The following is a 24,189-nucleotide window of genomic DNA, read 5'->3' on the forward strand; positions in this document are numbered from 1 at the left end:
GTGCGACCAACAAAGAACTGAGTATGCGACTTAAAGGAATGAAATCAAAATTGGCGGCCAAACTGGAAGCTATACTTGGGGAATGATGGTGGGTAAAACCAAAATATGCGGTGTAGCTAACTAATGAATGAATATTTACCTGTAAAATTCTTATCAATGCTATAAGTGTGGCTACAGTTAGGACGCCAATTTTGATTTCATTCCTTTAAGTCGCACACTCAATCCTATTTTGGCAGCACCATTTTTCCCCACCTAAGGTGTCTTTCATTAGATTACACTATACCTTTACAGCAATTACAATAAAACAGTAAAATTGGTTCTTTCTCCTCTCCCCAATTTCCCAAACACATTTGTTCTCCCTGTCTCTATGACGAGTTACGACACAATTTGAACGTGGTAAATTTCTGTTCGCATATGTTTATGAAGCTCTTTAAAATATTTTAATAGCTCGATTTAACTGAAAAAGAGACAAAAATTTGAAACCGATAATGAAAAGATTTGGTTCAAGATTTTCATCTGTTCTTCCAACATTCGCGTAATTTTACTACATTTTGTGGCACATCAATCCTGTAAATGAATAAATTATTACGTATTCTAGAACTGATACTATACTTACGTCATTGTAAAGAGAGAATTTTTAAAATCAAGGTTGAATTTTACTTGTTACAGCTCGACTGAAGCTACAAACTGATTCACGTGGTTTAATCAAAGAAAACCTGATTATAACCAGTTTCACCTAGGATTTCTCAAAAACTGGGTCGTAACTGTTGATTCATCATATAGACTTTTGCGAACTTTTGAAATCTTCACCTCTTTCAACTGACGTTTCACACGCTTTAAAAATTGTGCGGATCAAAACCTGACTTATAGGACAGTATTTTTGTGTCTGAACAATAGATGATATTGTCAAATTAAGTGCAACATAATCCGAGAAGCTTGCACCAGCTTACATCACACACTGTGAATAGTGAGGCTCCAAGAAATTCGTTAGACAATTTTATTGCCTAAAAGTAAGGTAGACCTATGTCTTTTTATCATCATCACATCCTCTTCACGTGCACACAACTGACAAAAAATTACAATAATTTCAAAGTAAACTAAGAGAAAATTACTGCGGATAGTTTTTATGAAACTTTTACGTAAGTTGTGAAGGCGTTTTAGATACGTTATTAAGTCGAAAACTTAAAAATAACTATTTATTTGGGCTGAGAGCTACAAGTGCAGAGAATACAGTAAGTGGTGCCAAACATTCACGGATAAATAGTTCTTGATAACGTGTATGTTCAAAGTTAAACATCCGTTGTATGCAGAGGAATAGGGGGAAGAAATGATTTTTCAGAGTCCTACAATAAACGATCAACATCATGTATATTTTATCTTTTCACATTATTTTCTATTCATCTTCTTCAAGTTGTTGTGGCTTCGCAGACAAACTTTTTCCTTCTTACTTGAAATAGACCATTGGAAATTTAAAATCCTAGATTTCGTTTGAATTAAATAGTCCACTTCCACTAATATGAAAACTACAACGCTTGGATTTTCGCACCTGTAACTTAGGGTAGTCTCAGTCCTTTCATTTATCGCGTTGCGTTACACAGCACATTAACTTCACGTACATATGTTTGGGGTGAAAAAGTATCACATGTATATTATATATTCCTGTTTAATTGGCTATAGTGTGAAAGGATTAGGTTTGAAGCTAACAAAGAGTCTCCTCAGTCGCTGGACTCCGACTTGACAATAATTTCTCTGCTCTTATCGTTCTGACAGTAGACGTGCTAAGTAAATAAGTCTAATTATTTTATACTATACAGTCATTAGTAAAAACACGTATTCTGTTTGAACGCTATTAAATGATATATTAGTGTTCAAATTCGATGACGAACCCACTTTGACCTTTTTGACCACTTTTGATGAAAAAACCTTGTCGAAACGTTGTACATTTGCTGTTATGTTAAACTTATATTAAAGTTTTTCTTCATTACCTATTCAAGCCGTCTCCAGCCATTATATATTAGTGTATTATTTTCCTTGTTTAAGAAATTGATTTGCACGCTATCAGTCAGAGACCTTGAAAGACTTGCTAGTACCAAATTTAACTTGAAAGACTGGGTAGTACCAGATTTAACTTGAAAGACTGACTAGTACCAGATTTTAACTTGAAAGACTGACTTGTACCAGATTTTAACTTGAAAGACTGACTTGTACCAGATTTAACTTGAAAGACTGACTAGTACCAGATTTAACTTGAAAAACTGGCTAGTACCAGATTTTAACTTGAAAGACTGGCTAGTAACAGATTTTAACTTGAAAGACTGACTTGTACCAGATTTAACTTGAAAGACTGGATAGTACCAAATTTTAACTTGAAAGACTGGCTAGTACCAGATTTAAGTAGCTATTAAAACGGATTAGAGTGCGACATTACGCCTTTTAAAAACGTAAAGTCAAAGAAGTTTTCGAAATAAATGTTTATTTACTGAATTGTTTAAAAATGTTGTCTTATGTTCGTATTTTTAGTTTACATCACCTTTTCTTGTAAAAAAAGTAATTGTTTTATTTATAAGACATAGCACTTGATTATTGAGATTACATAAAGTTCCTGACACAGTTTTTGCTGGTAATAGTGCATAGATGTTTGGATATACCGCACTTAGCTAATATTTTTTTTATGTTAGATTACTAGTATTAACAGATACACGTAAGTACGTATCACAATTACCTTGTTTCTACACACGATTTGATAATCGGCCAATTTCCACATTCTGTTCTCGTACTTAATTTCTTGCCTTTTTCCTTTATCACTTTCTCAAAGTCTTCGGTTGGTCAAATAACAATAAATGTACAATTATTGAATAGGTAAATGAAAACTCTCCAAATGCGAACCGCCTTTACTTGAACAAGTGCAGTGATATTGTTTTCTGCATTTGATGAATTGGGCCTTTGCCCATGAAACATATGAAATAGATAATTTAGTAACATATAAATGTAGATCTGAATCATTATTAGATTTTAAAGTTTTGGGATAATGGAATGAAAATTTTGAGTAGTTTTGGAGCTAATGAGCGACGTTTCAATCACTGATGCGAACATTCTTAAGTGCACAAGTTTTAACATTGTGTATTTTTTAGACCTTCTTAACAGTAAAAACTTCTGTACTTGAGAATGATCACACCAATGATTAAAGTGTCTTACCTGTTTTAGAAAATAATCTTCCTTACTGTAAAAGCTGAAACTTGTAATAAAATAATATACTGGAACAATCAACCATAATTACCAGATTAGAAACAATAAAAAGTAAAAGAAATTGACGTTTAACTGTTTTTAATATAGTTTAACTTTAATTTTTTAAACTGTGTTACAATTTAATACATGAAATCAACTGAGAATTATAAAGTCAGTAAGAATCCATTAGGTGTTTACAGATTTAACAATTTATCAAAATTTGATAATATAACAATGAAATTCTAAAAAACGCACAGAAATTGTAATGACCGTTTAACGTCTAACAAACAATAGAGAGTAAAAAATATAACTTTATGGAAAGGCTTTTTTGGAGTTCCTATTGAAATTAATGGAATTTAAACTTTTCTAAAATATACAGAGGTTAAGTACACTGTATTAAAACGATTTTGGAGCATCACCACGTCGTTACAGTCCAGGATGCCACATTCAGTCATATTTTATCTGTCTTGCATCTTGACAATAGTCCTGCAGTGTAGTTTCCATTGCAAAAGGCTCTGACGAAGGTCTGTCATGTTCAAAGCACACACATCATCCATGCTATATTTCTATATCCATTTAATGTATAAGGACGACAATTTTAACAGTACGATAGCACAGAAATACATAGGCGCTGTGTTTCAATGAGTTGGTCTGCATATTTTTATATTGAGTAACATGAACACTTGTTTCATTCTTCAGCTGCTAGAAGTATGTGATAGTTGAACGGATATGTCGGAAAAGTAATTTGTATGCACGTGAGTTGTGTTGTTTTTCCTAATAATTATCCTCATTAATTATGCTTCGCGTTGTTGCCTATGTCATCATAGATTCTCACATATTAAAAGACACCATACTTTGCTTACCACGACTGGGGTGCGACTTGTTGCAAGTCTCTTTCTAGATTTTCCTGGTGACCCAAGTTGATCCATTCTTCTTTATTTTCCAATGTCATTGAGTACAAGGGATAATACCGTCTTGGTCATTCTAAGTCCCCTATCTGAACACATCTTTATAATCTGATTGTATGAATATTTTGTATCAATTTTTGGTGACATCACACTTCCTATGTAATGCAAAAAAATATCAGTATATTGTTCCGATACATTTTGGAAGGCTCTCAGGGTACTCGTCAGGTTTTATTACATCTAGTCCAGCGATTCACTAGCTTTAAGTAGACACAGACAGACTTTTGTCAAATAATGGTTTATTAGCTGACGTATCTGTTCAATGCATGGGAAAGACAAGGGGCACCCGGGAGACAGACCAGAACACCCCATATGTTACTTTTTGAGGACTCTGAGGGTACAGGCTTGTGACAATGGACCAGTTAAGAGTAAACACATTCAAACACACAGACTTTTATGAAAACATGGTGTAGAAGATACAAACACTTTATATATATATATGTTTGTTTATTTAGACCAAAGCCACATTATGCTATTTGGTGTGTTAATTCGAGGAAACGAATCCTACATTTTAGGGTAGTAAGTTCATGCATTTACCGCTGTCTTACAGGGGACATATATATATATATATATACTAGATGGAGAACCCATCCATTGAACGGGTGGAATAAAAACTTGTTTGTAATAAAGGATAGGAAATTGTGCTTCTATTGTTTTTCTTAACATAATAAACACTAAAAGTGCAATAAAAATATATAAAGGTACCAATACTGAAAAGAAAAGCACACTATTTTCAAGAATTCCATCAATATTACGTTAGACGGGGAGTCCACCCCCTTGGACCTTCCTCATGTTTTCCTGTATCACTGTGTCAAGGTGTGCTGATTTGATAGTTTTCCGAAATTAGATATGAAAGTAGGGGGGTACATCCCCGCTTATGACATTCCTCATGTCATCCTGTATCATTGTGTCAAGTTTGGTGATGATTAATCAAGAAATATGAAAACGTATAAGGAACAGATACACAGATACACGCACACATTGACGTTTATATATATATAATATTCTTTCTGTATATAGATAGAAATAAATGATTGATAAAATCTTGCTTTATTAGTAAAATAGGGCGATTCTTCGAAATTTGGTTCAATATAGGTCTCAAATGATGTGGAATTTGTGCACCTGTTTATTCTCTAGTTTCAGCATTTTATCGATAGTATTGCAAAAATGAATGAATCACAATGAAATAAAACAACGCCAGTAACGTGTACATTCTTCTTAGTTTGGCAGTACTCTACCTATCATCAACCAAACAAAAGTTATAACACATTTACTGCCATCCAACACAGATGTTTTAAAACATTATATATAGATTATTATTTATTTTTGTTAGAAGTTTCAAACCTTCGTTTTTTCTTAAATGATATTTAACAAAATACTGTTTTCCTCTTTTTTGACACTTTCCTATACAGGGTGATTATCAGAAAAGTTTGACAGTTCAGCGTGCATATCTCACAAGTAATACGACATAGTAAAATACATTTTCATAGAGGTGTTAAGGGGATCAAACACAGATGGAAGTGCCACAGTTGTCACCTGTGGCCATCAGGGGCACCACTATGACTTAACTTTCTGATCAATCACATTGACTGTTCAAAATATGCTCTTACACCATCAAGAATATATTGCATCTGTGTGACAAGGGACATTACGAAAACATACCATCTATGCGACATGCTGATCACTTCTTGGACACTTGTATCCTTGAGGTCTGGAATTGTACTAGACTTCTCATGGTATACGCGTGACTTCGTGCGACATGCTGATCACTTCTTGAAGACTTGTATCCTTGAGGTCTGGAATTGTACTAGACCTGTTACGGTATACGCGTGACTTTGTGTGCCGGCCCACAGCCGGAATCACATTGGTTGTGAGAACTGCATGGTACCATGCAGCAATGATAGTACAAGTTTGCAGTACATGTGCTGATGGTTCTTCAAAAAAGTACAGTACAATAACATAGCTGTGAAACCATACCACACTGTCCCTAACATCATGAAGGTGTGTGGGAAATGTTACATGTGGATTAGCATCATGGAGATGTGTAGGAAATGTTACATATGGATTAGCATCACGGAGGCGTACAGGACATGTTACTCACTAGTTTCATTAGGTGTCGGTGGCCTGCCAGCACGTGGTCTATCATAGATGTAACCTGTTTTCTGTTGTGTTTTTTATTTTTTATAAACTTACGCACAGCAACACTGGAACAAGGTCTTCTTCAGCTATTATACACTCTACTATATTCCTTGAGAGCTGCCTTAGCATTACATCGTTTGGTGTAATAACATTTTATTAGTTCACCTCTCTGTACGCTTGTCAGTTTTACGTTGGTTGAATGAGCTGCACTGTAATCAACACATCCAACACAAATATTCAAAAGAAACAACAACGTCGCCTCTTGTGGCAACATGTGACATCTGTGTCGTTTGTACTTGCATGATATCCTTAATACCCCCGTGCAATTTCAATTTCTCAAGTCATACCGTGTGTGAGATATGGAAAAATGTTCAAAGATGTTAAAACACACGTATATAACAAAAACTGTTCAAGAATGTGCGAGTTTTAACATTCTTTCATTATTTTCTACTGTACGTTTGTGAGATATGACGCGCTGAACTGCGAAATTTCCTACCTTGTAACTGTCACTTGAAAACTTTATTTGTAATTAGAATTCTGTACTTAGATGTTTTCAATTATCTAATTCTATAATGTACTTCGGTTCAAAAATTGTTTTGGTTTCCTTAGTTCTCGCTAGTACTTTCTTGGTCATTTTAAAAGAAATTTGTCAATTTGTTTGTTGGAATGTTCAAAAAAATCATTTTAAAACAAGTTTTGTTTTGTTTGTTTTTTAAATTTCGCGCAAAACTACACGAGGGTTATCTGCGCTAGCCGTCCCTAATTTAGCAGTGTAAGACTGCTAGTCATCACCACCCACCGCCAATCTTGGGCTACTCTTTCACCAATGAATAGTGGGATTGACCGTCACATAATAATACCCCCACGGCTGAAAGGGCGAGCATATTTGGTGTGACAGGGATTCGTACTCGCGACCCACATTTTTGAAACAAATTTGTCAATTTGTTGTTGAAATGGTCAATCTAAGGGGCATCTCAGGTGATATCAGGGTTAGACGGCTAGGTCAGAGACTGTAAGGTTAAGACATACTAAGCCCTAATTTAGAACTGCTAAACAGAGAGAGGGCAACTAGTCAGTAGCACCCACCGCTAGCCATAACCAAGTAGCGAGACTGGCTGTCACAGTTATAACACATCTACTGTTGAAAATATAAAATGCATAAAATGTTTTCAGCGCGCACATTGCAGCTTAAACCTTGGACTTTGAGATACGCAGCCCAGCACGCTAATTCTTAGATCAACCAAGTTTCTCTGTCAATTTATTTGCTATAGTTTTATAAAATATGTTGTTCATTTTTGAGAATATGATTGATGACTTTGTGATTTTTTTTACTATTTTATTCTAAAAAATTACTACGTCTTGCGCAAAATCGAAAAAAGCAAATCAGCTAATTACTAGTGTGATTTATAAGAACATTAAACTGTAGTTTGGGTTCAGCTTGTACTATCTGAAATATACAAAAATTTGTATCCTTGTTAAACTTTGTAAAATATGTTTGAGACGTTATTAAAAGTTCATAAACAGTCCATCACGCTCATGCTACACTTTTTTTTGAAGCTATGTTATGAACTAAACTGAAAACATAGATAGTTTCGGTTGTTTATCCAATGCATTGCCATCTGAAATATAATAATGTAGGTCAGCTGAATGACCTTCACTGACCAAGGTTATATATACCATACTAGAGGTTAGCGGGTCGAGGTGAACTTCTTTTGTTCTGCCTGTGTTAGAACTTTACTGTCGTATAATTCACGCCAATGTGATCAAGGCCAGATCAACTTATTCAGAGCGTCTCCAGAAAGCCACTAGAGGGTTGGGTTCGTTAGCTAACAAGCAACGTGCAAGTTTTCTACTTCTGGATGCTCCCAAGTCAAAAGTATATACATGGATGAACATCAAATGGTGATAACTATAACATAAGTTGCTTCAGACCTAGGTTTTGCTCTAGGGAAGTTACAAAACTCAAGAGTTTAGTTACTACATTACAAAATTTGTTTCAATTACATAAAATTCTAATTTATAAAACTTGAAATTAGAATTGTAATAAATGAATAGTAGATTAAAAACCCATTTGTATAACTCTCAAGCCAAATAAACTCTTTTTCAAAGATACTCTAGCGGGAATAGCATAAACCTGGCTGGTTTGTTTCAACACGAGCTAGCCCGGCATCTTGATGTGGATCCAACAACAATAAAATATTCATTCCGGAAAGGTTTGGGTTGTTTTGATTAGACACAAAGAAAATATTTGACACTATTTTCGAAGTCGAGGTCGCTGAACCAAACCCGAGATTGGACCTGTATTCTGACCTGAGACCATGAGAGTCAACATGTAAATGTAAAGGAAAATGATGTAACAATGAAACATGCTTGAAATGTTCTAGATGTAGTTGTGAATGTGGTGGTTTAAGTGTAGAGATTAAGCGAAATCGTGGGTCCAGGTCGGATGAGGGAAGAACTTATTCGAAGATATCCTAATTGATTTGACATATCAGCTGAATTGGAAAATCATCAATTGGTTACTACATTGCCTGAAAAACATTAAAAAACAGGCACAACAATAACGCCATCTTCAAAAAACAAGACGGAATTCTCTGTAATTAGATGTCAAATCAGTCAAGAGATGAAGCTATGAAACAAAAGTTTTTACTTGAAAAAACAAACAAGCTCAGAGCCATTTTATGAGCCGCTATATCGCGGCTAAAAAAGGGAGATTGGAATCATATATAAAAATCATTAGTATCAATATTGGGTAAAACTAACAGTACAGTAAAGCCAAAGATGCAGTTTTAAAGTTGAAGCAGATGCACGATGCATTACAAGATGATGTCCCTAGCAATTCTCAAATTAAAAATGTCATTTCTGCTATGAAGAGTAAATATAAGAAGGATGGTATAATGCCCAGTATTGTATCACCATAGTATAATCCATACAGGTGTCATCATGTTATGTTTATTGATATTTATTTGTTTTTTTTTATCGTTTTAGAAGTTGTGCTGAACTTCATTCATCGTGATCTATTGAAATAACCCTAAATCACCGGTTACCGGAATGATCCCTGTTAACTACCCTAGACTAAGTACTAAAGGGTGTTAGGCTGGCTCATGTGGCAGGTTTCAAAATTTCGTGCAAATCGCTTAGCCGTTCTTAGCTTCGAACGCTTTTTTTTTTCTTCTTTTTAGCTGCACCAGGTCGTAAACTCTGAATAACAATCCGGACACGCTAACCAATAGGCTACGCAACCTAGTAATTCTAAAAAGTAACTGATTTAAATGTTGAATTGTGTTATTTTGATATGTAGTAAGATTAAAATATGGTGCTGATAGCAATGTACAAGCCATTAGAGGAAGTTAACGAATTAGCTCTTAAAAATTCACTAGACGAATAAAAGTGTATGGTAGGATGGTTTGATTTTGAATTTCGCGCAAAGCTACACAAGGGCTAGCCGTCCCTAATTTAGCAGTGAAAGACTAGAGGGAAGTCATCACCACCCACCGCCAAACTCTTGGGCTACGAATAGTGGGATTGACCATCACATTATAACGCCCTCACAGCTGGAAGGGCGAGCATGTTTGGTGGGACAGGAATTCGAACCCCGACCCTCAAGCGTCTTAACTACCTGGCCATGCCGGGCCATCATGGTAGGAACCTGACCAAGAAAATATCTAAATAATTTGTATTAAAATAAGAAGAGCAGGACGCTGACACTAGTTTAAACTTCTAGACTTGTACAACAAGTCTGTTATTTAAAAAAAAGAAAGAACATTAGAACACCGGAACAGAGCAATCACTTTGCATATCAGTCTCGCGAAAAAGTATATCAGGACAATAAATAAGTCTTGACTAATCAACTGTCGTAGATTTAACAAATACTGTTCGTACACCAGAACAATCAACTAAAACTATAGACGAGACTCGTCTACATCTATGAACATTTTTACACGAAGACAAACAATTAATATTTTTTTTACAGAATGAAAATCCACCAGACTTGTGGATAAGGCCTACGTATCTCTATGAATGAAAATCCACCATACTTGTGGATGAAGCCTACGTATTTCTATGAATGAAAATCCACCAGACTTGTGAATGAGGCCTACGTATTTCTATTGACAATATTCTTACTATGGATTTAAGAGACACTGATTTTACACCAGAACAACCCATCAGGCTTGTGGATGAGACTTAGAAATCTATGAACAACATTCTTAAATACTGTAAAGCAGTTAAGTTCTTAACATTCCATTCGACATTGAGAACAGCAGAAAAAACACACAGAAAGTGGATGTTCGACAAATGTGGTTCCTCGGGTTGATGTTTGGTTCTGGCTATGGAGTAAGAACATCTGGCGAATACAGGTTGTGCGATATCGACTTTGCAGTGAAAACAACTGTGAGAACCAAGTGTAATACCAGCCTGTGTTACTGGTCGGCTGAGCTGGCGGAACATTTTGTTTTATCGGAACCGTCGTAAACAGGCTCGCCGAAGAATTTAGGTCGACCACCTGGGTGACGCTTTCTCGGAACAATGTACAGGTAGCCTCCATTCAGCGCATTGCATCGATCTATGGGATTATTACAGAAGTCACATCATTGGGAGGTGAGACTAGTCAGTGTTGACGGCACGTGCACTTTCTGTTTCATCAGACATATCTACGTGTGGTTTGTGGTAAAAAGCCAAGAAAACAGTTTATCTCGAAGAATGTTTTTGTTTTTCACTTGAGTCTCATTTAAACATATTTTCTAATGTCTCTCAAACCAATGGTCGAATAACATTTAACTTTTAGCCATAACTGTAAATTCTTTAACCCTTAACTACTAGATACTAGGGTGTAGTATGTAAAACCTTATGTTGAATTATTTTATGAACGTAAATATTTACTAAGCATGATTATTTTTCTAACACATTATCATTATATATTTCATGATTTATTTTATTTTTTAAGATTAAACAGCTTGAACAGTTTTTCACTGACTGTTCTACAATATCGACAGACAGCATAGATCTTCCTATTTCACGTACGAAGACGGTCTTCATCTTCATACTCCTGAGCATCTGTAAGTGGATTTTCACGGTACTTTCTTATTAGCTTACGAAATAAGTTACACATACGTAAGTGCTAATGTGGAGTGACACAAACTCCAAAATTATTTTTCTAGAAAAAGTGTAATTTGTTCAAGAAATTGTATTCTTATATTTGTATTCGTATTATGTGATTCATGGGCTATAATGGTTAGGTCAGAGTCCCCTAGGGTTTATGCATAGCATAGTTGTCCTTCTCGACTGTCTACGCTTCGCAACCATAATATGAAATAGGTTAGATTATAACATTGATAAGTTTTAGCTGGGTCAGTCTGCTTACGTGGTCATTTCTTAGTAGATCGTTGACATAACAAGTTCAATATAAACTACCAGTAAAAATATAACTCAAATGTAGTTTTTTTTAAAATAAACACACAAATACACGCCTCAGTTCTATTACTTTCTGATTAAATATTCCAGATAGCTTATTTGAATACTTCAAGCAATATCAAATTACAGCTTACGTCTGATTAATTTTCAGTGATTCATACCGGTAGTCAAGTTGACATTTTAATTTTAATACAATTTTGATAGACATGTCAGAAATACGTTTTGGGACATATTTGTTTCAACCACTGACAGAGTTACAAAAGGATAAAAACAACAAAGACCTGTTGCTCCGTATTACCAATGTTTATCTAAGTAGTGTTATAATAATGAGCTGACGGTTGGTAATTGATAAGTGCAAGTAACTCCAAGTATACATGATAATTACTAGCTTTAAGGATCTTTTTACGAGTATCAGAATTGCTAGCTTTAAAGGTTAAATATTATATTGTTTGTTTGTTTGTAATTAAGCACAAAGCTACACAATGGGCTATCGAAACCCGGATTCTAGCGTTGTAAGTCCGCAGACATACCGCTGTGCCACTGGGGGTTAAATATTATATAATGCAACTAAATGATTTTTTGTAGTTTCAAAATATAAAAGGAAAGTGAAAAAAATTTCAGGGTTTCGTCATTATTCATGTGGTTCTTTAATTTATTTGCTGACTTTATTCTGCTATAAAAAATAAGTTTGTAGTGTTAATGAAAAATAAAAATGTAGTTTCTTATATTGTCTGTACATAATTTTAACCTGCCCATCATCCAAGTCTACAACGGATATTTAGCTATGGAAATCCTTATGTTTGACAGCATTTTTGCAGGTAGAACTGACAGATATTTGCTACTTATATGATCCCAGACTGTGAATCTGAGGGTTAATATTTCGCGGCCTTTTGCTATAAAATTGCGCTTCACACTTTAGAGCCGGTCACATCTCTATTCGGTCAGGCAAGAGCAACCAAAAAATTGTTACTAGGTCTTATGACTACTCGACATCCCCTAGTCTATCAGTTCAAAAAAAAGGAGGGGCTATGCGCAGACATCCTTGCAGTTTGTACGAAAATTCTGAAAAAAAAATTACTTATTAAAAGTAAACATTTTTGGATTGTACTTAACACTACATTCTTTATTCGGTTCATTTGGATTTTTTCTTCTCTGAAAAGTCATAAGGGACCAAATATATGATCTACTAGAGCATGGGTCACCAAACTACGGCCCGTCGCTGCACTGTGCCACAAATGAGCTAAAATATAAATATTTATATGGAAATATCATAGATTGTAGATAAACTTACTATGTAGAAAAATTTAAAGTAAGTTTAAGTAAAAATGTCCAAATTTGTCCAATCTAATCTTTGCATCTGACAGTAATATAATTTTGCGACTTTGGATATCAGAGCGCTTTTTTGTGTAAGTACCTGCAATGAGAGTTCATTCCTGCAGTCGCCTCTGCGCATTGTTGTAAGACGATACAATGCTTACAGGCAGTTGATACAAGTAATGTGACGAGTGTGGCGCATTCCAAACACTGATGCCATACCAGAGGCAAATTTCTTCAACTTTGAAAACTCATCATCAGGTAAGCAGCGATAAAATTCAACAAGTTTTCCTTCTCTGTGCTTCTCTTTCAACAAGTCATTTGCTTGCAAATCAGTGAGCTCCAACTGTAGTTCAACTAGCACGTCATCAAGGTTACAATCAAACGGATTCTGGAACAGAAGAATATCACTCTCAATTCTGTCGAGATCTGACATAATTCACTGAAGTCAGTCCCTTTTATATACGGCACTCTTCAAACCGGTTTAAATACGGCAAAGCAAGTTAAAACACGATCGCTGCAGCAGGCTCGTAATCGTTTTTCTTGGAAACTTCATTGCAGGTACTTAAACAAAAAGCGCTCTGATATCCAAAGTCACCTGTTCGGGTTTAATCCGTGTATTGAACCAGTGTTCCAGATTTAAATATAAATATATAAACACATATGTACAACACACAAATATACGTAGAAGCACACACAATACACGCACACGTCTTCTCTATCACAAAGCTGTGTAACCTGTTGCCTATGAGAAAGAAAATCACATGTTCTGAAGTTTGCAAATTACTCCAAAGCTTTTTAAAAATATTTGTCCAATTCCGATGTTGAAATTTCACAATGTAATATGTGGGAATAATCTTTACTTGGTGGAAACTTAACAATTTTAATCTTAAGTTACTGTACAAGTTTACTTTCAACTAAAGAAAAAAAAACAACTTATTCATCTTCGGCTATTTAGCCAGACTAAGAAAATTTCTTAGAAAACTAAAATACAGGCGTTAAAAACTACAATTCTATGCTCGTACACTTTACACGGCTATCCAATTGTGAACAATTGTATATTCACGTCTATTAGTCAACTAAAAAATTGCAAGAAAAAAACGACGATAAGTTGGGAAAAACTGACAAATATGACTCATGACGATATCTATAATTTTGATAGTATTTGTACTGTGAATTTCACAAGAGGTAGTTCTGAACAGTTTCCATGGTGACAAATCGCGATATGGAAAGGACAGCGCATGAGACACTCCTAATTGTTGTAAAAGATTTACTACACAACGTATAAATTACCAAACGTGTTTATGTGAAAACAGTTATTTCCCCGAAACGGACCCCGAAGGCCGCCTGGAGGGTTCGCCTGGTTTAATCAGTCGCACCACTATATAGTAGTGTGTCGTCTGTCTGTCAGTGAGCCAGTAAACACTAAAATGAAGTTACATAACGGATGCTTAACGTTGCACTTTGTACTGTCGTCACGACAGTAAAACGTTCCCATGTCATGAATCACGATAAGAATTATGCACTCTGTAGGCTACAATACAGCGTTACATACGAACTTGAAAGGCAAGAAAAAAACATTTGGTACTGTTAATTTCGGTTTTATTTACTCTTGAAACAGTACACTTCCTGGCACCCTACGCAAATATATCTAGTTTTAAGTTCCCAAATAATTCACTTGGAAAAAAAAAGTTTCATTTAAAGTTCATTACATACTATATAAGTATATACAAAACGTTTGCCGTGACGTTTTGACAACAGACTTATTTCCTTTTATAGAAGACGATGAACACTCAGTAGAGCATAGTTCATCGGCTTATGTTACGTCAACTTGATTTCTGAATACACAGAAGTGGAACATATTAGGAGTGTTATTGTTTAGTATCACGAATATTTGAGAAATGTACGCTACCTATTTGTTATATGTATATATAAGGAATTATGTGATACGTTTAAATCTATGTTGGGAAATCGCTTTTAATTAAAATGAAATCTTTTTCACAAGGTTATATACCATGTTACATAATTGTTCTATTTCCGATCAGCGTCACTAACTTTACGCGTTTGACAGGTAAGAAACTGATTTACAATTATCAGCGTCACTAACTTTACGCGTTTGACAGGTAAGAAACTGATTTACAATGGCATAATACTCTGGAAATCAAGCAACTTTACAAACATCCGCGATTTTTCCTCCGACAACAACAGATATGGCATAGCTTGTTACAATCAAAACGTTTCAGCAGTAAAAGTTAATGGAATCAGTTATTATGCTTGCCATTCTTAAGAGATTGTTAAAAGACAATTTTCAAAGCTCATTTACTAATTACAAGTGTGTTGCACTGAATAAGCTAGCTACAGACAAGAAACAACTAGATTTCTAAGCAGGAAAAATAAAGGTTCCATTGTTTCATCTAATGAAGAACGTACAGAAGGAAAGTCCTCGTTCTAACATGTTTATACCCGGTGATATACTTTCTAGAAGAACAAGTACAGATTACACTGTTAAAGTACCAATAACCTTAGCCTGAGGGAAATTGATGCTGGAATATTAAAAAAAAGCGCCTGTAACACAAACCGAACACGTAGACAAAGCCAATTATACAAATAAACAAAAAAAGATGACGGAGAGATTATATTGAAAAATATATGTTTTAGTTAGAGGCCTCAACTCTCAAAATCAGCTGGAATTACTTCTGTTGAATAAAGGTTTCTGCAACTGAAACATGCTGAAATTAAAAGCTACGTTTCACAAAGGCTTGATTGCTAGCGTGTTTATAAGAAGTACAACAATAAAAATTATGAGAAAATATAAATTAGCGTCATGAAAATGACTGATATAAGAATTTACAAACGTCACGATCGAGTCCATAGCAAAATAAAGAAATCCAAGTTTTGTGCGAATATATAAAAATATGTTTTATGCTTATACGATAATGTCGAAACTTAAAAGTATGCATAAAGCTGTTTGATCTGGAACTAAAAAGAGTGTCAATGTTTTATCCTTTTACGACGATTTCTACCCTTAGAATCACAAAAGAGACGTTTGATTTTGAGCTCTTAAAATAAAAAACTGTCGCAATACATTTTTATTTCGTTTGAATAAGCATATAAATCTAAATTGTTTCTTTTCTCAACAAATTATACCACTTTTATATCTTGTTATCATTTAAATCTTCAAACCTGAAGTAATTTGTTTTATAAATCGACAATATCTTGGTGAATAAAAAAAAACTGTTTTTCAAAGTTGATCTCAGTAGTTATTGTATTCGTTTCTCATGAGTCCTGTATATAATTCATATTATGTTTGGTTCTAGTATAAACTGATTAGATAAGTTTGTGTTTGTTTGTTTTGTAATTAAGCACAAAGCTACACAATGGGCTATCTGTGCTCTGCCCACCACGGGTATCGAAACCCGGATTCTAGCGTTGTAAGTCCGCAGACATACCGCTGTGCCACTGGGGGGGGGGCAATGGGGATAATATTGTGTATTTGTTTGTTTAGCTTAAAGATTATCATTTGGTTAAAATATTTCTAACCTCCGAAACTATAAGTTTCTTCAAACCAAATCTATGGCCCGGCATGGCCAGGTGGTTAGGGCACTCGACTCGCAATCTGAGGGTCGCGGGTTCGAATCCCCGTCACACCAAACATGCCGTGGGGGCGTTATAAAGTGACGATCAATCCCACTATTCGTTGGTAAAAGAGTAGCCCAAGAGTTGGCGGTGGGTGGTGATGACTAGCTGCCTTCCCTCTAGTCTTACACAGCTAAATTAGGGACGGCTAGCGCAGATAGCCCTCGTGTAGCTTTGCGCGAAATTCAAAAACAAACAAACAAGCAAGCCCTTTATCTCTGCTGTGTGTGCATCAGTTCAGGTCATTTACTGGTTTGTGTAGTTTTGTGCTAAAAACTAAAAAAAACCCCTTAAGACTAGTATTTTTAGTTCGTTTAATTGTACAGTATATGACTAGTTTACGGTGAGACAGCGGTAATTTTACGGATTTGCAACACTAAAATTCAAGGTTCAATTCCCTGTGTTGCACACATAAGATAGCCCAATATGGCTTTGCTCTAAATCAAGACACACGCCCTCTTGTTGGAGGAAGTTTAAAGCATTTTTTCTTCCTTGATCACTAAAAATCAAGAGGGGTAATTTTATTTCTATATAAAAAATATAGATACTAATCATGTTATACACTTAATTATAGAATTTTATTGATATCGTTTTAATATATGTATAATCCATTGATTGATATTTGCTTTTAATCTTTGCACATTGATAAATTTCACGGTTAAAAGGATTGGTACATTAGAGCTGGTTTCATATACATCGAATATTCTATTTAATTCCTTTATCTAACTTTTATTATGGCAACTTAGAAGATATTAAATACGAACCACGTTACGTTTACATTGTCAAAAATTAAATGTAAAATGTAGTTAACTGATATTACGTACTTTGTACAGTATTTTGAGGTCCATGGCAAAATTTAAAAAAAATATAATTTTCAGATGATATAAAATTATTTCACTGTATTAAATTACTTACCTTGTCATAAATTAAAAAATCTTCTCTGAAGTACGGGATAATGGGGTTTTCCAATTACATGAAATTTAGCATTTAATGAGTATGGGAATAAAAAAATCTCATCTTACGATTAAATATATATTTGTTACTTTTCATTTTTATGACGTGAATTTAATATTTATTTCATAGAAGAAAAAAATCGAAGAGAGAGAATGAACTAATAATCCTTCTCTGACTTTCTGTTAAAGAATTTTCTAATTTTTATGACTATACTGACTTAAGTCAGATTTGGTTTGTTTGTTTGTTTTTTGAATTTCGCGCACCCACCACCAACTCTTGGGCTACTCTTTTACCAACGAATAGTGGGATTGACCGTCACTTTATCACGCCCCCACGGCAGAAAGGGCGAGCATGTTTGGTGCGACGGGGATTCGAGCCTGCGACCCTCAGATTGCGAGTCGAGCGCCCTAACCACCTGCCCATGCCGGGCCAGATAAAGGGCCTACTCTGTACTTCCAAACCAATAAATGACCTGAACTGATGACACCTTTGTGTTAAAGGAAAATTTCATGGACAATTTGATATTATTATTTTCTTCCTTTAACTCAAAATATAGTATTTTAAAACAAAGAACATGTTTTAAAGGCAAGTCTAAAAACTCACAATGAGAAATCTTTCTGACAGAGGAACCTCTGGTAGGCATTTAGTTATCCTATGTTTTAAAACTCGTACTAGTTAATACAAGTAAGAATATTAACTTAATAGAAAGATTCCATGAAAAATAATTCATGAAATTGATTTTGCATTTATATATCTATATACATATATTATTAGTTTTAACTATATAATGACATTATCGTTTAATGATGAAAATATTTTCTAGACATATGGTCCAGATAATACTGATGGTATAGTGACAATCAAAATGAAAGCAGATAGACAGCAGATATTTGGCTTCAACCTTAGGGTGAGTAAAGTTTTTATAAATTGTCAAATATGTTGTATGAATTTATCAGATTTCGACATACATATGATGCTGTGAAGTTGATCACACTATATACGTTCTTAAAGAAAGTAATTGTTCCACACTTATCTGTTGTTATTATATAAGGAAGGCACGCCACCTGGTAGTGCATCGAGTAACATTTTCGTTAAATATGTTTCAGGATATTCGAATATTTTCTACAACTCTTATATTTTAGATTGTATTTAGCATTTAGGGCACTAATGTGAAACACGATGATGTGGAGCGCCACCTCATAGGAAATCCGCGTCTTGAAATTACTTGCAGTTGTTTTGGTAGTAAAATTAATTCATCAGTTTTTTTTATGTGTTAAAAACTGTACATACAATTGAATTAATATGGTGTATATTTTATAAAAATTAATATAGTACCAATTTTTAGGTTCAACTGTTTTAGTAACTTAAACGAAGGAGTAAAAATTTTGTTAATTTCTTATGTGTTAAAAATTGTATATATAATTAAATTAATATGGTGTATATTTTATAAAAATAATATAGTACCAATTTTTAGGTTCAAATGTCATCAAGCGATACCTTTAGCAACTTAAACGAAGGAGTAAAAAGTTTGTTTGTTATTTCGGATATTCGCGCAAAACTACTCAAGAGCTATCTGCGAAAGCCGTCCTTAATTTTGAACTGATAAATTACAGGAAAGACAGCAAGTCAACAGCATCAACTGCCAACTCTTAGGCCATTCTTGCCTAAACGAATAATTGGGTCCACGGCTCCAAACCGCGTTTTTATTTACTTATTGATTTGTTACGGTAACAGAACACGAATGGTGGTTCGGCAGATCCACAGTCCGGCACACTAACCACTGAGCGACGCTTGGCCCAGGAGTATAAAGACATTTCCGTTTAAACAAATGTTTTGTTAAAGAGAAAACAGACACAATATGCACATACAAGGTTGCTCAAGTTACGTCAGTAATTCAATGTAGACTCACGACAAAAAATACACCATGAATCAAAGTTGGTTAAACGTGACGCAATGAGCAAAGTTATGTATAAGAATTGCGCAATAATTTGTTTGTTTGTTTTCTATTAAGCCCAAAGCTACAACGTGGGCTACCTCTGTAGTGCCCACTACAGGTATTGAAACCCGGATTCTAGCATTATAAGCCGTCAGAATTATCACTGAGCTGGTGGGGGGTCTTTGCGTAAGAAAACAGTAATAGTACCACAAAGTGTATTTGAATTAATAAATTGAAATTCAAAGATAAAAATATTTCACTTTTTTTTTGTAAGTTTATGATTTCTCCTTTCTTGTAAATCACAGTTATTGTTTAATGGTAGGAAAAAGAACCATTTTCGTAACTCCAAAATTTATTTTTAGTTTGTTTGTTTGTTTTTTGAATTTCGCGCAAAGCTACACGAGGGCTATCTGAGTTAGCCGTCCCTAATTTAGCAGTGTAAGACTAGAGGGAAGGCAGCTAGTTATCATCACCCACCGCCAACTATTGGGCTACTCTTTTACCAACGAATAGTGGGATTGACCGTCACATTATAACGCCCCCACGGCTGAAAGGGCGAGCATGTTTGGTGTAACGGGGATTCGAACCCGCGACCCTCAGATTGCGAGTCGAGCGCCCTAACCACCTGGCCATGTTGGGCCTTTTAGTTTGTAAATTACATTGTATTCTTACAATTTACGCAAATCCATAAAAAAGTGTTTGAAATTATCCCTATTCAATATCACGAAAGGGTACCGATAATTTTAGCAATTCAAGATCTTATTCAATACCATAAGTAAATTTCCCCGGAGACTTAGCGGTAAGCATGAGGGTTTATGTCGCTAAAAATCCGGCTTCAGTACTCGCTATGGTCACAACATAGGTTGTTTATTGTGTAGTTTTGTGCTTTTCAACAGTCAGACAAACAAACTTTGCGTAAGTGTAAAGTTACGAAAGCGTTTCCTCTCCACACTTTAAGTTAATAATCAGTAGATATTTGGAAAAACAAAAAGCAAATAGAAGAAGATCGTAAGAATATGTTGATTGAACTTATTATAATAATAATTGAGTAAATGTTTAAAGTTTGTTTTTTCGTATTTATATTTATGCATTTTATAACAATTGTATTGTTTGTTTGTCGGATATTCGCGCAAAGCTACTCAAGACTATGTGAATTATCCGTCCCTTAACTAGAGGGACGGCAGACAGTGAACGCACCAGCACTGTTCGCTTACTTTAGGGTTACTCTTGTATGTAAAAAGAATGGGATTTGACCGTCACCCATATAACGTCCCTTAACTAGAGGGACGGCAGACAGTGAACGCACCAGCACTGTTCGCTTACTTTAGGGTTACTCTTGTATGTAAAAAGAATGGGATTTGACCGTCACCCATATAACGTCCCTTAACTAGAGGGACGGCAGACAGTGAACGCACCAGCACTGTTCGCTTACTTTAGGGTTACTCTTGTATGTAAAAAGAATGGGATTTGACCGTCACCCATATAACGTCCCTTAACTAGACGGACGGCAGACAGTGAACGCACCAGCACTGTCCGCTTACTTTAGGGTTACTCTTGTATGTAAAAAGAATGGGATTTGACCGTCACCCATATAACGCACCCACGAATTCCAAGTACGAAGGACAATGTTTTTTTATGATAACGAAAGGCAAATTATGAACCCACAGATCTATAGTTCTGTATGCTAACTACAGAACCACGCTCGGTCAAACAGTAATGTGTGTGTGCACGAGCACACACACACAAACGTATATGAATATCTAGAGAGAGAGAAACAGTGTAGAATAATATGTACAGAATTTGTAAAAATATTACTTACCGAGCTGAACGAGTCGAGATGTTACTTGCTAAACGAAGGCTTAAATATGAGAAAGAGTAGGAGTCAAACGTATGTTTTAAACTCAAGTGCTAAGATATACTGTGCTGTATTGTAGAGTAGTGCTCTCATGTATCAGAACCTTGCGAAGTAACATCTATGGTTAGATGACAAAAGACAACTCAATAATTCGTCAAAACTATTTTACATTTGAGCTCGTTAAAGGAATATAATATTTAAGTGTGTGATTTAGAATTAACTTGTGTTTGTTAAACTAAAGAATGCTGTATGTTTTAAACTCAAGTGCTAAGATATACTGTGCTGTATTGTAGAGTAGTGCTCTCATGTATCAGAACCTTGCGAAGTAACATCTATGGTTAGATGACAAAAGACAACTCAATAATTCGTCAAAACTATTTTACATTTGAGCTCGTTAAAGGAATATAATATTTAAGTGTATGATTTAGAATTAACTTGTGTTTGTTAAACTAAAGAATGCTGTCAAGAAAAACCAAGCGTCCTTTACTTTCTGTTAGGACTTGTATTTGACTAAAAAATTGGAATAATTAAAAAAAAACAAAGTTAAAATAAATGTTTCGCCAATGTTCACCAAATGCATTGTAAATACTAGCGAAACGTTGTTTTTATCAATTATTCAACGTTCAATTATTTCAGTTTTGGTGCGAATAAAAGTTTCTTGAAATGCTAGAGTCCGTTTTTAACGTTTTACTATAATAACTGTGAGTTGCTATACTTATCCGTTTGTCGGTTTTACACAGACGGTACATGTCTTTCCCTGTTTATACATTTTTCGCGCAATAGTTAATTAAGACTATCATTTCTTTCATTTTTGGACATTTAGATTGAAGCAGAGAAGAATAATCCGGTTGTTGTATCAAAGGTTATTTTGAACTCACCAGCTGATACATGTCTACCTCAGCTAAATGAAGGTGATCAAATTTTATCAGTCAATAACAACGACATTCGTGGACTTAAACAGGATGAGGTAAACACTTAAAAGTCTGAGTAGTGTTTTTTAAAGAAATGTACTGCTATTAATTTTTTGATGTTTACATTAAATGTTTATCAAACTTTCCTTAGAATTTTTTCTAGAACTAAAACTTCACGAAATATCGTCTATAAAGTTATGTTGAGAAAAACTACTCTACCCATACAATAGGCCATTATTTGATAAAATATTACGTAATGATAAAAACTCAAACTTTATCAACCACTGATGAGGCTGACCTTACTATCCAAAGTTAAACATTTCTAACATAACATTATTTGACACTGTACAATCCTATGTATTGGGACAAATGTTTGTGAAGGTATACTATAGGAGGATCCTCTTATTTATTATTGAAACTCCAAGATTTGTTCTTAGCTACGTCATTATAATGAAGAGACATTTTTCCGAATTATTAAAAAATACAGGTTCATAGAATCGAAATTGTACTTTTTTTTGCTTAAAGTTCTTTCACATAGCATCTGGAGTAATATAATGTTATTGTTTATTTATAAATGAATTACTGATTAATAATATTCACGTTTAAAAACATTACGATATAACTACTGTTATTCTACTTTTAGATCGAAAAGTTAATTCAAAGAGCAGCCGAATCTTCAGACAGAGAACTGAATTTAAGAGTTCGACAGAGAGGTGAGATTGCGGACACAAAATTTCTTTTAATTTTTGTGTTGGATAAACGCTTTAGGCTTGTAATACAAAAACAAAACTGTGATAATAGGTGTAGCCTTGTTTTTCACGATATTACTCCTAGCAAACCAGAAATCGAAAACATGAGAGATTATAAATAACAACAGAATGATCTGAAGCTATTTTATCGAGAGACAACAGGAATATACCAATATTGGAATAAACAAGATAAAATAAGACCATTCTTGTTTTTCACACCAAGTGTGCTTCAAGTAAGAGATATATCTCATTTAATTACACAATGTTAAACATAAAGACAAAAAAGCCAGTTAAGGTTTATGGTGTATAATTCCTTAACAAATGAAGCGTGTATTATGATTTGTAGTTAATGTAATATTGCATCAGAATAATACTAATTTCAGCCACTTATTTTTAACTGGCATTATACCGATTTCCTGTAATATAACACCAACTACCAATCAACAACTCACGTCTCATCAGCTTAGCATTATATACCATAATACTCAAAAATGAATAATATAAATAGCGTTTCAGTTGAGGCTTTGTGTGTTGCAAACCCAGTTGACTTAATGGGATCTTCTATTGAGCGAGAGGACTTGAGGCAGCGGCATGAAGTAAGCAAGAGTATAAGGTGAAATACTGTAATTCTTATTGAAAACACATATAAAAGCAGTTGTTTTTGTGACGTAATGTCACAGAAACTACCGTTACAAGAACTGTTAACTAGAAAGCCAATATGTTTGATGTAACTACACTGATCTTAATAATGGTAACATACTTTGTTTGTATGGTAGCTGGCTGCAGATATTTAACCTAATACTTCACACTGGTGCGCAGCTGTATGCTACTTTTAATGTACTATTTTGAATCTTAAGGTCAAGATTTTTTTTTATGGAAAATACGCTGTGTAATTTCTTTATTCTCTAAATAAAGTGTTTAACCTCCCCAACTTCGTAATAGAGATGTAGCCTCATAAGATTTAAAATGTTTGATTTTTGGTTACTTAACTATCGAATGTGAAGTATTACCTTTTTTGAAACTTGATTAAAGCGCGAATAACACTGCTGTAATGAGACGATTTGCCCCAAGTGGCATAGCGGTATGTCTGCGG

General features: G+C 34.6%; 1 protein-coding gene across 2 annotated transcripts in view; it reads left to right on the plus strand.

Moving 5' to 3' along the window:
- The window catches only part of LOC106458761 (tyrosine-protein phosphatase non-receptor type 4-like), a 72,417-nt gene that overhangs the window by 11,593 nt on the left and 36,635 nt on the right, over window positions 1-24,189 (plus strand). For both annotated transcript variants that reach the window (XM_013918310.2, XM_022385073.1), the window contains exons 2-4: window positions 18,469-18,552; window positions 22,260-22,403; window positions 22,991-23,060. In XM_013918310.2, the coding sequence (XP_013773764.2) occupies window positions 18,469-18,552; window positions 22,260-22,403; window positions 22,991-23,060 (298 nt within the window). The remainder of the gene's footprint in view (window positions 1-18,468; window positions 18,553-22,259; window positions 22,404-22,990; window positions 23,061-24,189) is intronic.

This window comes from Limulus polyphemus, unplaced genomic scaffold, assembly GCF_000517525.1.
Source record: "Limulus polyphemus unplaced genomic scaffold, Limulus_polyphemus-2.1.2 Scaffold510, whole genome shotgun sequence".
NCBI classification, from domain to species: Eukaryota; Metazoa; Arthropoda; class Merostomata; order Xiphosura; family Limulidae; genus Limulus; species Limulus polyphemus.